The 14,979-nt window shown below is 43.2% G+C and overlaps 1 protein-coding gene across 36 annotated transcripts in view; it reads right to left on the bottom strand.

Annotated features, from left to right (window-relative positions):
* DGKI (diacylglycerol kinase iota) overlaps positions 1-14,979 on the bottom strand; it is a 474,617-nt gene that overhangs the window by 256,625 nt on the left and 203,013 nt on the right. For 33 of the 36 annotated variants that reach the window (XM_021079007.2, XM_021079008.2, XM_021079004.2 and 30 more), the window contains 2 exons: positions 13,637-13,693; positions 4,274-4,339 (listed from right to left, as the gene is read on the bottom strand). The exons of the other annotated variants lie outside the window; for them this stretch is intronic. In XM_021079007.2, the coding sequence (XP_020934666.1) occupies positions 4,274-4,339; positions 13,637-13,693 (123 nt within the window). The remainder of the gene's footprint in view (positions 1-4,273; positions 4,340-13,636; positions 13,694-14,979) is intronic. 36 annotated transcript variants of the gene reach the window in all.

Here is a 14,979-nt window from a genome sequence, read left to right as displayed (position 1 = left end):
GCTGACCTCCAGCCCTCACACATTTTTAGATCAGTAAAGAAAGGTGCTAAAAGTTGGTAAGGAAAATCCCCCAAAGCTCCAGGTTGGTACTTTCCATTATTTTTAGACTCTCTAATCTCTTTCACTATTTATCTATTTCTCAACCATACTCCCATGAGAGGTCTTAAATCATTTTGTCATGTTTGCAATACAAAAAAAAAGCTATCCAGGATACTTCCTTTAGATGTGCATATTTTAATTATGGCACAAGTTCATTTTTAATTAACTTTTAATGATATTACAATAAAGAATAGTTTTGACATTTCCCCATTTAATTAGTGCTACCTACTGGTGGCAAATATTTACGGACCAATAACTCATAATAATGTGGCATGTTTGGTTAGAAAACTGGAAGGTATCAAAAATGTTAGATCGAAGTTAGACTGTGCATTGTTGTATTAAAAACTGTTTTCACAATTTGACATTTGAAGTTAACATTTTTTAAGTTTTAAAAAAATCAACTTGTTTTTTATAACTTTCATATGCATTTCTTTTTTCTTTTTTTCTTTTTTTTTTTCCCTGCTTTTTAGAGCTGCACCTGAAGCATATGGAAGATCCCAGGCTAGGGGTCAATTCAGAGCTAGAGCCGCTGGCCTACACTACGACAGTAACACCAGAACCAAGCCACGTCTGGCAACTATACCACAGTTCATGGGAATGCCAGATCCTTAACCCACTGAATGGGGCCAGGGATCAAACCCACATGCTCATAGATACTAGCCGGGTTCATTTCCACTGAGCCACAATGGGAACTCCCTTTTATATATGTTATTACATGCAGAAATAAAAGACAAAATTTCAAGTTGTAACTTACAAGTATATTTACACAATTATCATACCGCTGGGTTTGGATGGTTCCTTTAAAAATGAAAGGTCAAATTAGCTACAACCATGAATATCTTTTTTCTTTGTGTATTGATTTTTTTAGTACTACTAGGGATAACTTAGCGTCAAATTTTGATTGCATGAACGCAGTGTGTAGACGTGGTGAACATCAGTAAAGAGATATGTTTGCCGAGTACGTATGCAGCTTGCTTTTAACCATAGACTGAACACAGAGTTACATTCAACAATACGTACTAGATCCATCCCACTACCCTCCAGACCCACTCGCCATCTTTCTTGATCCCATGTCCTGCTGTAAAAAGTTAACTTCTATGGATTTCCCCCAACAAGGTCCCTTGTGCTCTGGTTTCTACTGGGTTTGGCCACTGGAGATTGAAGGTGAGTGAGGTATTGGGATATTTATTCCCCCAGCTGGTAGATCACCTCAGGCCAGCTAAGTCTCATGACTGAAGGTTACAGCTCCTGTGAAGGGGTCTTCTCTGGAACACCCTTTAGACTTGGCTTGGCTCCCTGCTCTGACAAGCCTCAGAGTTTTTCATTATCCTTTAAGGTTGTGCGTCTCCTCATTTCAAATAGTCTCTTTATTCTACTCTCATCGAATCACGTAATTTGAATGTGAGACCTCTCCTCTGCCTGGACCCTAACTCTTACATGATGTAGGACTATGAACAAAACAATGTGAAACTACCCGATGGTCATCAACGTGGCAGCCTGCGGCAGTCAGCGAACGCCACAGCCACTGAGAAACCGGATCAAGAGCTGTCTTATCTGATATTCACTAATCGCCACGTACACTCAGCCAAACACATCTTCAAGGCTTGGAAGGAAATCAGTCCAAACGTTTACTTTATTCTTGGTTTTTAAAAATAGAAACTGAAACTACAAACACCCTTACCGTAAACACTCCCTAACACCCAGAGAGTTTTCAAACCACCAACTAAAGAAAAAATAGTTTTTCTAAATGAGGTATTTTTTACCCCATCCCAATGGATAAATTATGGAGTTCCCATCATGGCTCAGCATTAGCAAACCTGACCTAGTATCCATGAGGATGCAGGTTCGATCCCTGGCCTCGCTCGGTGGATTAAGGATCTGGGGTTGCCATGCACTATGGTGTAGGCCACAGACGCATCTCAGATCCAGCATTTCTATGGCTGTAGCATAAGCAGGCATCTCTGATTTGACCCCTAGCCTGGGTACCTCCCTATGCCATGGGTACAGCCCTAAAAAAAAAAAAAAAAAAAAAAAAAACTACAGAATAATGTGCATAGAAGCATGGGCAGAGGAAGATGGCTTAGAGATCTCTGGACATTTAAGAATGTACAAATAAATATACTGATGAATACTATGCACAGCACCAAAGTCTGAAATGGATCTTCAATCACTTAATCTGCAAATGGAAAGAGAGCCACTAACTTTCCTCTAATCTAGGATAGAAGCCAGGCTCCAAAAAAGGGTTATTTATTATCCAGCAAGGAGGCACAGGTTTAAGATTCTTCCATGTCACAACTGCTAGAGTTTCCAGGAATTTATAAACACAGGAAAGAAATATAACTACCTATCTTGGGAACGTTAAGGAAGAGCTGGGGTCACGGACACCCCTGCGGAGAGCTGTGATGGGCAGCAAGCTATATGCGCACCAAGATGACGGCCTGAGGACGCGGGCAGGAAAGATCCATGGTCCCCACAGCTCACAGTGCAGGGTATCCGGTTCTTCCCCTTCGGCTGACCATGCCAACAGAGGACAGGGCCAGAAAAGGGAGCACAATTACGACACCAGGGAGTACTTGTCACAAGATACATAACGTTTATCGATTTTCTTTTAATAAAACTCCTCCAGATATATTGCGGCTTGAAAACTGCTGGGGTGGTGCCAGCTCCTAGGCTGTCCAGCTCCTAGGCTGTCCACTTTCTTCCAAACTGAAGAACTTGTCCACCCAGATTCTCCCTCCTGTCCACATCTCTGACCTCACATGGGCTGTGCCTATTTATCTGTTTCTTCTCTCTTATGGACACACACACACACATTTACGGGAAAGCTGTACAGTCTACAATTCAATGTTACAAGCTCGAGGGTAACAACAGGAAGGGAAGGAGTTGATGGACGCAGTCAAGGAAGAAGACGGGAGAGCAGAGGGCTGACCTCCTTTCCCCAGTCATGTACAATGGCTCCTACGAATTTTTTCCACTCCCTCTCCCTCCTCCCTTCTTTCCTTTTTACCTCCTTCTCCTCCTCCTTTTAACCTATTTTGTCTGTCCTCTTTACAGGCTAGAAAGGAACCAGCTGAGAGTCACTGTGTTGAACTGGAGGAGATAATACCGGTTATAACGGAGGGCCATGCCCTCAAGGCTCAAGCATGCAGCCTTCCAAAGAGACCTGGCTACCCAAGGGCTCCAGCCTCTTTTCTTTCCAGACACCAGACAGACAGCAAAAGGCATCCAATTTTTCCAAGCCTCACTCACCCTCATGCAGCCCAAACTTCTTTGCCTCCCTCTGGGGTCAAAAGCGCCCTCCTAACCGCTCACCCCAGTGCTTGACCCGAAGGAGTCACATGAATAAATAACCCAATTAGAAGTGAGGAGGGATGTATTTTCCCAAATTATCTTGCTTCTCCACCAGATTAAAACTTTCCTTGACTGAGCCCGGCTTCTGCCGGTATTATTTTTTTTTAGTTATTTGAATGGCATGACTCACTACCAGTTCAACCTTCGCAGTGGATCCTCTCATTCAGAGTAGATCTCTGTGCCGAGAAAAGGTCCTAACTCAAATCTGTTAGGACCAGTAACAGGTGGAATCTCCAGAACATGAAGCTATGGGGCCCCCACCTCACTCTTCCAAGCAGCCCTGCACCCCGAGGGGCCTACAGCCAGTCATCCTAAGAAAGAAGACACCAACAACCACATACGAGGAGGGCTTCTCTTTCCAGGAAGTGCTAATAGCTTAAGAGAGCAACACATTTCTTGTCTCCGCAGTGTCCTTCTCTCCAGTTCTGCTCAACCACAACACGTCCACACAAGAAGTATTGCTCATCAACCTGATTTTCTGTTGTTGTTCAAAGAAGTGTCATGAGCCAGCAGTTCCCAGGAGGGGGTTTTCATAAAATAGCAAGTATTCTTTTCTTAACTGTGAACAATACAAAATTCACCCTAAAAGCCCATCCATCTCTCTTAAAAAGTGCCAATTCCTTGTATGAGGACCACTGCCTCCTACCGTGAGTTCTAGGACAAATCAACCACCTCTGAAGGGAAGGAGACCTGCAGAAATGAGGCCTCTGGGGAAGGAACTGGTGTTCTGAGCCCTGGAGTCCGATGACCAGGCTCCTCTACCGCGGGTGCTCGGCAAAGCCCGAGGACCTCCTGCGACGGCCGCGGGGTGCGGGCCCCTTACCTTACCGCACTGCTTACACTTTCCCTCCTGCCGACGCCTGTGCACCCAGTGATGACGGACAAAATTCTGTGGGAAGACAAAATTAAGGGAATACGTTTCAATCTGCAAACGCCAACATTAGTGTGTTTTGAGGTTTTAAGAAGAGAGATGTCCCAACCATCGTCTAAGCCCCTCTTAGCACAAAAACAGATATGTGTTACATGTGATTTGTTTTGTTTTAATTTTTATTATAGTTGATTTACAATGTCTGTCAATTTCTGCTGTACAGCAAAGTGACCCAGTCACAACACACACACACACACACACACACACACACACACACACACACACTCTTTTTCTCACATTATCCTCCATCATGTTCCATCGCAAGTGACTGGATATAGTTCTCTCTGCTGTACAGCAGGACCTCATTGCTTATCCACTCCAAAGGCCATAGTTTGCTTCTACTAACCCCAAACTCCCAGTCCATCCCACTCCCTCCCTGTGCCCCTTGGCAACCACAAGTCTGTTCTCCAAGTCCATTAAGTTTTTTGGTTTTTGTTTTTTTGTTTTGTTTTGTTTTGTTTTTCCTATAGACAGGTTCATTTGTTTTAACAATAAATACAAACCCATTTGGAAAAAGTGAAGCTAAGCCTCCATCTTCTATGACCTTTCATATCTACAGAAACCATTAATCATGTTTTCCCTTCAAGGTTTCCTGGTGGCAAAAGGCCATACGGAATTGCTGTTACTCTGCTTTCTTCCTGGTACAACACTGTGCAAGCTTGTGACCTTGGGCTTGGAGCTAACTGAGGCAGTAAAAAGAATATGCTTAAAGAAACGAGAAGGGGAAGGAGAGAAAGACAAACATTTCTACATTTTAAACAAATACGTACTTAATGCTTTAAAAAGGTCAGGCAGGCACTGTACTGAACCTCCGAGCTAGAAAGAACTTAAAGAAATTCTCAGAAACTGATCTGATTCATGTCTTAGATGGTGAGAAGTTTTTTTTCACTGGTGAAAATGAAGGAAGAGAAAAGTTGGAGGAAATTGATGACAAAGACAGGAAATGTGGGCACGTTGTGAAATTCTGCAATGATGCTGCGTGGAAACTGTCCTTGGATACCCTGAGGAGGTCAGTTTCCAAGGTCTATTCTATTTTGTGTTTGTTTTTAGGAGGCCTCATCTGTGGCATATGGAAAATCCCAGACCAGAGGTCAAACAGGAGCTTCTCCACAGCCACAGCAATGCCAGATCTGATTCACATCTGCAACCTACACCACAGCTTCTGGCAACAGTGGATCCCTAACCCAACACTGAGTGAGGCCAGGGATCGAATTCACATCGTCACAGAGACTATGTCAGGTGCTAACCCACTGAGCCACAATGGCAACTCCCCAAGGTCTGCTCTTGACCTGAGCTGTAGGAAACATGGAAAGTTCTCTTCCTCCCAAATAGACACTCACTCAGGAAGCACCCATCAGCACTGCTGTTGGGATACTTTATAAGAGAGAAAGTTGCCATCAGGCCTGATGGTGTAAGTACATCCTAATAACTCACACACAACGCATCTCGCATAAAGGCCATTACATCGAAAATACTTGCTGATGCTTTCTGCCGTCCTTTTCTGAGAAAACACACTTTACCTGAAATTAACATGTGTACTGTCAGGCCACAATCCAGACTTCCGCTTAAAAAGGTCCTTCGCTATATATTCAGTCTTTTAACGAATACTCAACAAATGCCTAGTATCCAGGCATTGTTCTAAGAACAGAGGGGCACAGCGAATAGATCAGGGATGAAGGAGACAACAAGTGACATCAAGACATGAAACTCAGACTGACAAAGATCCCTCTAAGAAGCACGGGCATTATCAATTCCAAAATGCCACCTCTATTTCTCTTCATAATGTCAAACCAATTTAAATTAAAACTAAACAAAGATCCTAGAGGCATAATAGTCTTTTAACTACAATAAGACATAAAGCATAAGGGTCCCACTAATTAGTCTCATTTTTGTCTTGTGTTTCCCATTGTGGCAGTTTAATAAAACAAGGACACAATTCTTATCATGTTCCCAGAAAGAAGCTAACAATAATAGTTCACATTTCTGGAGTCCTAACTTCGTCATTTGTTTTTAATGCTTTGCATGTAATAGTATTTTTAATGTTCATGAAGACAGGTGCTGTACAGCTGATAGGTACTGGTAAAATCCTGAGTCGGTAAAACATTGAAATACTTCTATGCTGGTTGATACAATGCAATTTAGCACCCTTACTATACCCCTGGCTGTTCCCTGGCTGCCACAGCCCCTCTCACCCCCTCAACACCAGAGACCATTTCTATCTCATTATTAAGCAACTAGAATGTTAATTTTTGGCTTAATGGGTCTCTGAGATTCTGGAGCTCTCTTCTGAAAACAAGTCACGTTGCCTGGGCAAAGCCATTGGGTTCCCCCATAAACTCAGAAGACCCGGCTGTGCCTGGCTGGTGGGAGCTGTCCATCCGAGCGTAAATCAGTATAAACCGTTCTGGGTCCTGGAGCTCACGGGGGCTTTCAGGACAGTGGCACCAAGTCCAAGAGCCCCCTAAGTTATCAGTGTCTGTACCATCAGGTCAGTGCAACAGCCCTACGGGGGATGAAGGTCCTGGCCCTCCCCCACTCTGCCTCACAGACGCACAGACGAGGCAGACCCCTCTGGCATCCCACCTACTCACGTGAGAAGCACTTGAACCCCCTGCCTGTTTCAGAATAATGGCCAGGGAGGACTGGAGCCAACCTCCCATGATACATTACATCAATTCACACCATTGCAGAGGGTATTATCAGAGTGTCTGACTTGAATTATCATTATCATCCTCATTCTACGGAGCACAGAACTGAGGTATAGAGCGATTACCTCAAACATAATGGGCGGAGCAAGGATTCAAACCCAGGCAGGGTGGCAGCCGAGCCAACCTTAACCACTGTGCTCAGTGCCCCTCTGCTCTGAAAGATCAGACTCAAGCTCCTTTGATAAATGATTTTAATGACAGTCACTAGTGGAAATATTGAAAATATAAAAATGTCAGGCAGGATTATAAGAGATAGAAAAATTTACTGTAATTGCTGTTAGTTTAGAAGAAGCTGAGGGAGAATGAACAGTATCACTGGTGGTAAAAGAAATTCTCTACTTATTGAGATTATAAATCACTAGTGACTATCGATTTAAGAATTTAAGGAAGGCAACCTTGGAAGAGGTTGGCACAATTATCTATGAGAAATCATGGCTGACTCGTGAGATTATTTAACTAGTGACAGCTCTAATCAAAAGATTAAACCAGCTACTTCCACACGTCAACAATTACTTAGAAATTATAAGACTGTCAATGAATCATTTGTGCTGCAACATATCGTTTGGTAAGCAGATTTATAGTAACACTAGTTTAGCTTATTGAGGGAAACAAAGAGACCATTTTTAATTGTTTATTTAAATATTTATGACTCTGCAAGTTGTTAAATATTTTTAACATCATCCTTCCTAGGAAATAAGAAATTAAGGCTCAGATAAAGTAATTCAACAAAAACACTAGTATAGAAACTCGGTAACTGTCTCCACTCTACAGCTCTGTGATTTGAGATGTCACATATCTATCTATTCAGAGGTCTTCACAGGCCTTATAGAAATTTCTTCTCCTGTGTAAACACAGTTCCAACAAAGTAAAATCCAATAAATAAATACATTGAATTGAATGAAATTCTCAATGTAATTTCTTTGACAATTAAATCATGTAGTTACCACTTTGGAGACTCATCGATTGTCTTTATCAGTTAGGGAGGAAAAAAAGAAACACATTTCTATAGAATCACTGTTGTTTTATAATCCTTCTTTCCCGAGCACTTTAATTTTTCACACTATTTCCTTTTGATTATTACTCTTCTTTCCTAAATCATTGACCTGAAATTAGACTCAGGATCCTCACACTGCAAATATGAGTGCTGAATACCCTGCTGTTAAGCTAGCAAAGAAAGGCTTCCAACACTGTAACATCTTTTTATTGTTCACCAATAACCTGAATTATTCATATACCACCTTCGAGTACTGACTATGGAAAGGGCCATTACCTACGAGTGTTAAAAACCTCGATGATCCATTATTTCAGGGTTCATATGCAGTATTGTTAGCATAAATGCATAACACAATTGCTCAATTATTTTTCAAAAAACAGCATGTTTAATTCACAGTATTAGTCATAGAGCTTTTGAAAGGATCTTAGAAATTACAGACCAATTCATGCAGCTTTTGTCTAAGCAAACTGAAGTCCATCTAGAAAGTTTCAACGTAAAGGAGTCCAACCAACATTCATTAAAAAAAAAACTTCCATGTGTCAGCCACCCCACAAAGCCTGGGAGATTGTGCTTAACAGCCCTGCTCCAGATTTCAGCCCTGAAGATACTACAGAGGTGACAAGAAGCAGAGGTGTCATGTGAACCCAGTTCAAGCTAATTCTGAAGTGACTGTTTCAAGAACAGACTTGCGGTGGCCAAGCGAGAGGAGTTGGGGAAGGGAAGGGACCGAGTGGGAGGTTGGGGTTAGCAGATGCAGCTGTCATACATGGAGGGGATGATAAACAAGATCCTACTGTAGAGCTTCTGCGAACTACGTTCAAGGTCCTCGGATGAACCATAATGGAAAGGCTCATTAAAAAAGAGTGTATACATATGCACAACCGAATCGCTTTGCTATGCGGCAGGAATTGACACAACATGGTAAATCAACTATCCTTCAGCAACGACAAAAATAAAGGGACTGTTTCTTTCATTTACGTTGAGTAAACAACCCAAGGTCTCTTAATGAAGAACCTCAGTGGGTCATCCTCTGTCCCAGGTGTCATCTCCAAACTGTCCTCTAGACATCTGGGAAGAAATTAACCCCTTTATAAATGTATTCAGTCAAAATATAATCATTGATCACATCCTCTGTGTCTTACCTGGTACTCATAAGTTTGGGACACATCCCATCAGTGACCTCCCAAAGCTTACATTCTAGGAGGATGTCAACAAACAAGCACATGAGTAACACCCATAAATGATTACGACCTACAAAGTGCTTTGAAGGGGCAGAGCAAGATGCTCTGATAAAGAACAACGTGCAGCCTATTTAGAGGCAGTCATCAAGGAAGACCCTCTGAGGTCTAACTATCAGAAAGAACGTGCAAACGGATTTCCAGTAAAGTAATGAACTACACAAATAGCTAACGGTGAGGGATATCTTGATGCATGCTACAAGAACTGAAAGAAAATCCATGTGGCAGCTGTTTGGGTTGGGAGAGGTAGGCTGGGACCAGCCTATGCAGGACTTCTGACTTTTCATGCCAGACAAGGGGCTTGGTTTTCCTTAAAAGAATAAGGAAACCAATGAAGAGTTCAAAGGTGGAAACCAATATAATCCAACTTTTATTTTTATTTATCTACTTTTTTTTTTTTTTTGCTATTTCTTGGGCCGTTCCCGCGGCATATGGAGATTCCCAGGCTAGGGGTCAGATCAGAGCCGGAGCCACTGGCCTACACTGCAGTTCAGGGCAACGCTGGATCGTTAACCCACTGAGCAAGGGCAGGGACCGAACCCACAACCTCATGGTTCCTAGTCGGATTAGTTAACCACTGTGCCACCACAGGAACTCCCAATTTTTATTTTAAAAGATCATTCTCTCTCTCTCTTTTTTTTTAAGGCTGCACCCGTGGCATATCAAAGTTCCCCGGCCAGGGGTCGAATTGCAGCTACGGTGGCCGGCCCATGCCACAGCCTCACAACGCCAGATCCTCAACCCACTGAGTGAGGCCAGGAATCGAACCCAAGTCTTCATGGGTATTAGTCAGGTTCGTTACCACTGAGACACAGTGGAACTCCCAAAAGATCACTCTCTTGTTTGAAGGGGGAAATTAAAGAATCCTGGAGAAGCTATCATAATGGCCAAAAGGAAGACATCATGGTGTCTTCCTCTAAGGCACTGATAACAGAAATGGAGATAACTGGATGGTTTGAAATATATTTTATAAATAAAATTGATGGGGCTGGTAAATGAATTAGATGAACTGATGGGGCTAGCAAGAGGAGTCATCAGCATAATCCCCCCATCTTCTCAACTAGGCAGCAGGGCGAATACCCATCTCTTTTTCTGAGGCACAAAAGAATTGGAGAAAAAAAAAAGTTTTTATGGAAGCTCCCATGGAAGCTCCCACTATGGCCCACAGGATTGGTGGCATCTTGGGAACGCTGGGATGCAGGTTTGATCCCCAGCCCGGCACAGGGGGGGATAAAGGATCCGGCATTGCCACAGCGGCAGTGAGGGTCACAACTACGACTGGCATCTGATCCCTGGCCTGGGAACTCCACGTGCCACGGGACGATCAAAGAAAAGAAAAAAAAAAAACAATAGTTTTGATGGTGATGGAAATAAAAGAGTCTGGTTTTTAATGTATTCTATTTCAGATGGCTGTGAGACATCTGCCCGGCATGTCAAAGGAAACTCCAAGTGTGGACAGGAAATGTCCAGTCAGGCACTGTCGGCCCAGAGACGGTATTTAAAGCCACGGAACTGGATGAGCTCTCCCCTCAACAACAGGCGGCAAAACGTGGTCAAGCACTAAGCCCAGGGACCACGCAGAAATCAGGGAGTGAGCAGTGAAAGGCCTACCCAAGGAAACGGAAGGAACATTAGGAAAGACGTCATGAACGGACAGCATTTCAAGAAGGATGAAATACTCAAGAGTTTGAATACGCTTGAGAGATTGAATAAGAAGAGAAGACTACCTAGTGGATTTGGCATCAAGGAGATTCCAGCAACATTAAAAAAGCAATTTCAGGAGTTTCCGCTGTGGCACAGCAGAAACAAATCAGACCAGTAACCACGAGTTTGCGGGTTCGATCCCTGGCCTTGCTCCGTGGGTTAAGGACCCAGCGTTGCTGTGAGCTGTGGTGTAGGTCACAGACACAGCCCAGATCCCTCACTGCTGTGGCTGTGGCACAGGCAGCAGCTGCAGCTCTGATTCGACTTCTAGCCTGGAAACGTTCATATGCCATAGGTGTAGCCCTAAAAAGCAAAAAAAAAAAAGAAAAAAAAAAGGCAATTTCAGTGAATAGGTTGAGTCCAGATCAGAACAGGTTAAAATGCCTTGGAGGTAACACTGGAAACAATTTGCACAGTTAACACTTACTGGAAGTTTAGCACCCAACACAAAACAGAGCCTCAGAGCAGTGGTTAAGACACAGTTGGTGGTTAGGAAGTATTTTTGTTTGTTTGTTTAAGATGGGTGCTATCACGGCATGTTTCCCACTGATGGAAGTAATTTAGAAGGAGGGTGGAAAGGTGGGAATGTAGGAATGGAAGAAATAGCAAGTCTTTGACATGAAGACAAGGGAAGGCACTGACAACACCAAGGATCCAGCTTCACAGAAGGGAAATGATACAGCTACTGAAAACACACATCAAAGAACGATTTGGGAGTTCGGCGCTGTGGCACAGCAGAAATAAATCCCTCTACGAACCATCAAGTTGCAGGTTCGATCCCTGGCCTCGCTCAGTGGGTTAAGGATCCGGTGTTGCCGTGAGCTGTGGTGTAGGCTGCAGACGTGGCTCAGATCCCGCGTTGCTATGGCTCTGAGGTAGGCTGGTGGCTACAGCTCTGATTAAACCCCTCGCCTAGGAACCTCCATATGCTGCAGGTGCAGCCCTAGAAAAGACACACATAAGGAAAGACAAAAAAAAAAAAAAAAAAAAAAAAAAACAACGATATGCATTAGGAAATTGCACACACAGTTACGATTCTCTATCCAGAGAGAAAAAGAGGCGTTAAAGGATGGGGAGCCGGAAGGAGACATACAGATCCCCTGGTTAGAAACTCTTCAGGTCTATCTTAAAAACACACATCTATTTCCTCTATTGTCCTAAATAAACTTCTTCTTCACTTGAGCCATCCCTGGGTATCCCCTGGCCAGAGCTATGGTGCGCGGGTGGCATCAAGGGTACCCACAACCCTATCGTTTTCCTTAGACCTCCTCACCCTACCTGTGACCCACAGCCTTCCTCTTGCACATATAACAGACAAGCCCAGTGGGAGAGAAGTCAACTGACAGAGCAACTATTTTTATCTGTTTCCACAGCCTTCACTCCCAACCTATTCTCACTCCATGTTTTCTCCCAACCTCCTGAATTAGTCAGTACCAGTGAGATCATTCTTCACAGAGTCTTTTTTCATTAACTGTCAGCAACACCTCTCTGGACTCGGCCATCTTCCATTCCTATTCTACCCATTCATCTACTTTCACAGATTACATGATTACATAATTACTACTCAATAGGCTGACAACTCACCAACATGGCATCTCCAGCCCAACCTTCCTCATAAGCTCCAACCTCATAGACCCAACTCGACTTTCTACTGGGCATCTCCCAGTCGAGACCACAAGGACCCTCGATGTTGCACGTTCTGCAAGTGAACTCATTATTCCCCTACCCCATCCTCCAAGCAACTCATTTCCCAACATTCAGTTGGTTTTTCCAGCGCAGAACCCTGGTTTATTCCAGGATACCTTGTCTTTGTGTCCAAAATCCAATCCATGACCACATCTCCTCAATCTTGTTTCCTTCAAATGCCTATTTGCCCATTTTCTCCATACCAATGTGACTCTCTTACTTCGGATTCTCATTCTCGCTTGCCTAGATGATGAGAATAACTCGCAATAGATTTTCTCCATGCCTCCAATATTGGTGCCCTTGAAATACACGGTTTTCCTTCCAGACTGTAGCTGGAATAATATAGCCTGCTTAATATAGTTTATAATGCCCACTCTAAATACTATACTCTATTTGCAACCTTGCTCACAGGAGCCTTCATGGTCTCGCCTTTGCTTATCTCCTGGATTTCACATCTTAACGCGTATGTCCTCTCTCACTTTTGTGTTGTGCACATGTGTTTTGTTTAGAAGGCTCTCACCCACCTCCTACCTAAGCCTCTCACTTTCACTTAGATAATTCCTTTGGGTCTCAATTTAGTTGCCGCCTCTTCCAGGTGGAATTAAAATGGATCACATTTTTAATACACCAAAATGTAACCGTCAACACACATTTCAATTCTACCATCTCTCCCCCCCTACTTTCTGGTTCATTCAGCAAGATCTTAGCTCCCCAGTTCATTCTATGAGAAGAAGACAAGCGCAGCAGACATACGTCAAAGAGACTTGGGGATTTTTGCTGATTGTATTTGTTGATATATTAATAAGAAACAGATGTAGAATGGAGGGAGATAGATTTTATTTTTTTAATCCCTGATGAATATCTATGAATCCAATGAATCAACGGGAAATAAAAAGTGGTATTTGAAAGAGAATTCTAAAATACTTACTTCTCTTGGAGATCTTGAGCCCCCTTCTCGAAATGTTGGTTTACATCTGAAATTAATCTGTCATTTAAAAAGAAAAATGTATTATATTATGGATAAACACCCTAACTAGAATGAGTTACCTGGAGAAAGAAAAAACAAACAAGAATGACAGATATCAAGACTACAGAACAAAAACCCCAAAGAAAAAGGAACAAGGTTGAACTGTTCTTACTCTTTTGAAACCATCACCTTAGATAATCCCAAGGGGTCCCGTTCCCTCTAATCCTTTCTCTCCATTCTCAATGATGAAATCAAAGTATCTTAGACAAATCCTCTCATGTCATAAATTTGAGAAACTGAGAGAGTGAAGACGCAGAGGAAAAATACATGACAGCTGGAAACCATCCATCTGTGTTTTAGATTTTAAAAGCAGGAAAACAGGAGTTCCCGTTGTGGCGCAGTGGTTAACGAATCTGACTAGGAACCATGAGGTTGCGGGTTCAGTCCCTGCCCTCGCTCAGTGGTTTGACGATCTGGCGTTGCCGTGAGCTGTGGTGCAGGTTGCAGACGCAGCTCGGATCCCGAGTTGCTGTGGCTCTGGTGTAGGCTGGTGGCTACGGCTCCGATTAGATCCCTAGCCTGGGAATCTCCATATGCCGTGGGAGCAGCCCAAGAAATAGCAGAAAGACAAAAAAAAAATAAAAATAAAATAAAATAAAAGCAGGAAAACACAAACTTGAGATGTTTTTAATATGATGAAGATGATTCAGAAAAATCTACAAAGTCATCCTTTAGTACTTAAGCTCCCCTTCTTTTATCTGGGGAGGTCTTCCCACCCATTTACATCCCCTTTAGCTACTGGATAAGGGGAAGGAAGTGGAGAAATGAAGTGGGAAGTGAGAACATGGGGTTGGGACCACAAAAAAAAACAAAAAAAAAAAAACAAAAAAAAAACACTGTAAGATATTACTAGTCAGTCCCACAAAATACCAGTTGGTGACAATGGATAATGTGTCAGTAGCACTGAACAAGTATCACAGGGGACTACAATATTTCAAGACATTTACACATGGCAGCTCAAGATGGATAAGGCACTGAGCACCCCTTGTGGAGAAGGAGCAGGAGGCGGGGAAGGAAGAGCACAGCAGAGGACTCACTACTGGAGCTGTTCCCTTGGCCCTGGTGACTGATAACTTGGACTGTGCAGAAAACACTCCTGGAGGAAAGACACCACCGGCATGTCATCTCAGCCCCACCCACACACTAAGGCTGTGTAAGTAGGAACGCTGCTCAAAGCAAGGACCTGAGTTTCCTGCCTGGCTCTTTCCCCACCACCACTTTAGAGAGATGTCAACTCACAAAGG

Source organism: Sus scrofa, chromosome 18 (genome assembly GCF_054392235.1).
Source record: "Sus scrofa isolate SSC_HxYL_T2T_F1_AM1 chromosome 18, Sscrofa_HxYL_maternal_Yorkshire_Landrace_v2.0, whole genome shotgun sequence".
NCBI lineage: Eukaryota > Metazoa > Chordata > Mammalia > Artiodactyla > Suidae > Sus > Sus scrofa.
The sequence above is the reverse complement of the archived record's forward strand: the minus strand, read 5'-3'. Positions and strand labels throughout refer to the sequence as shown.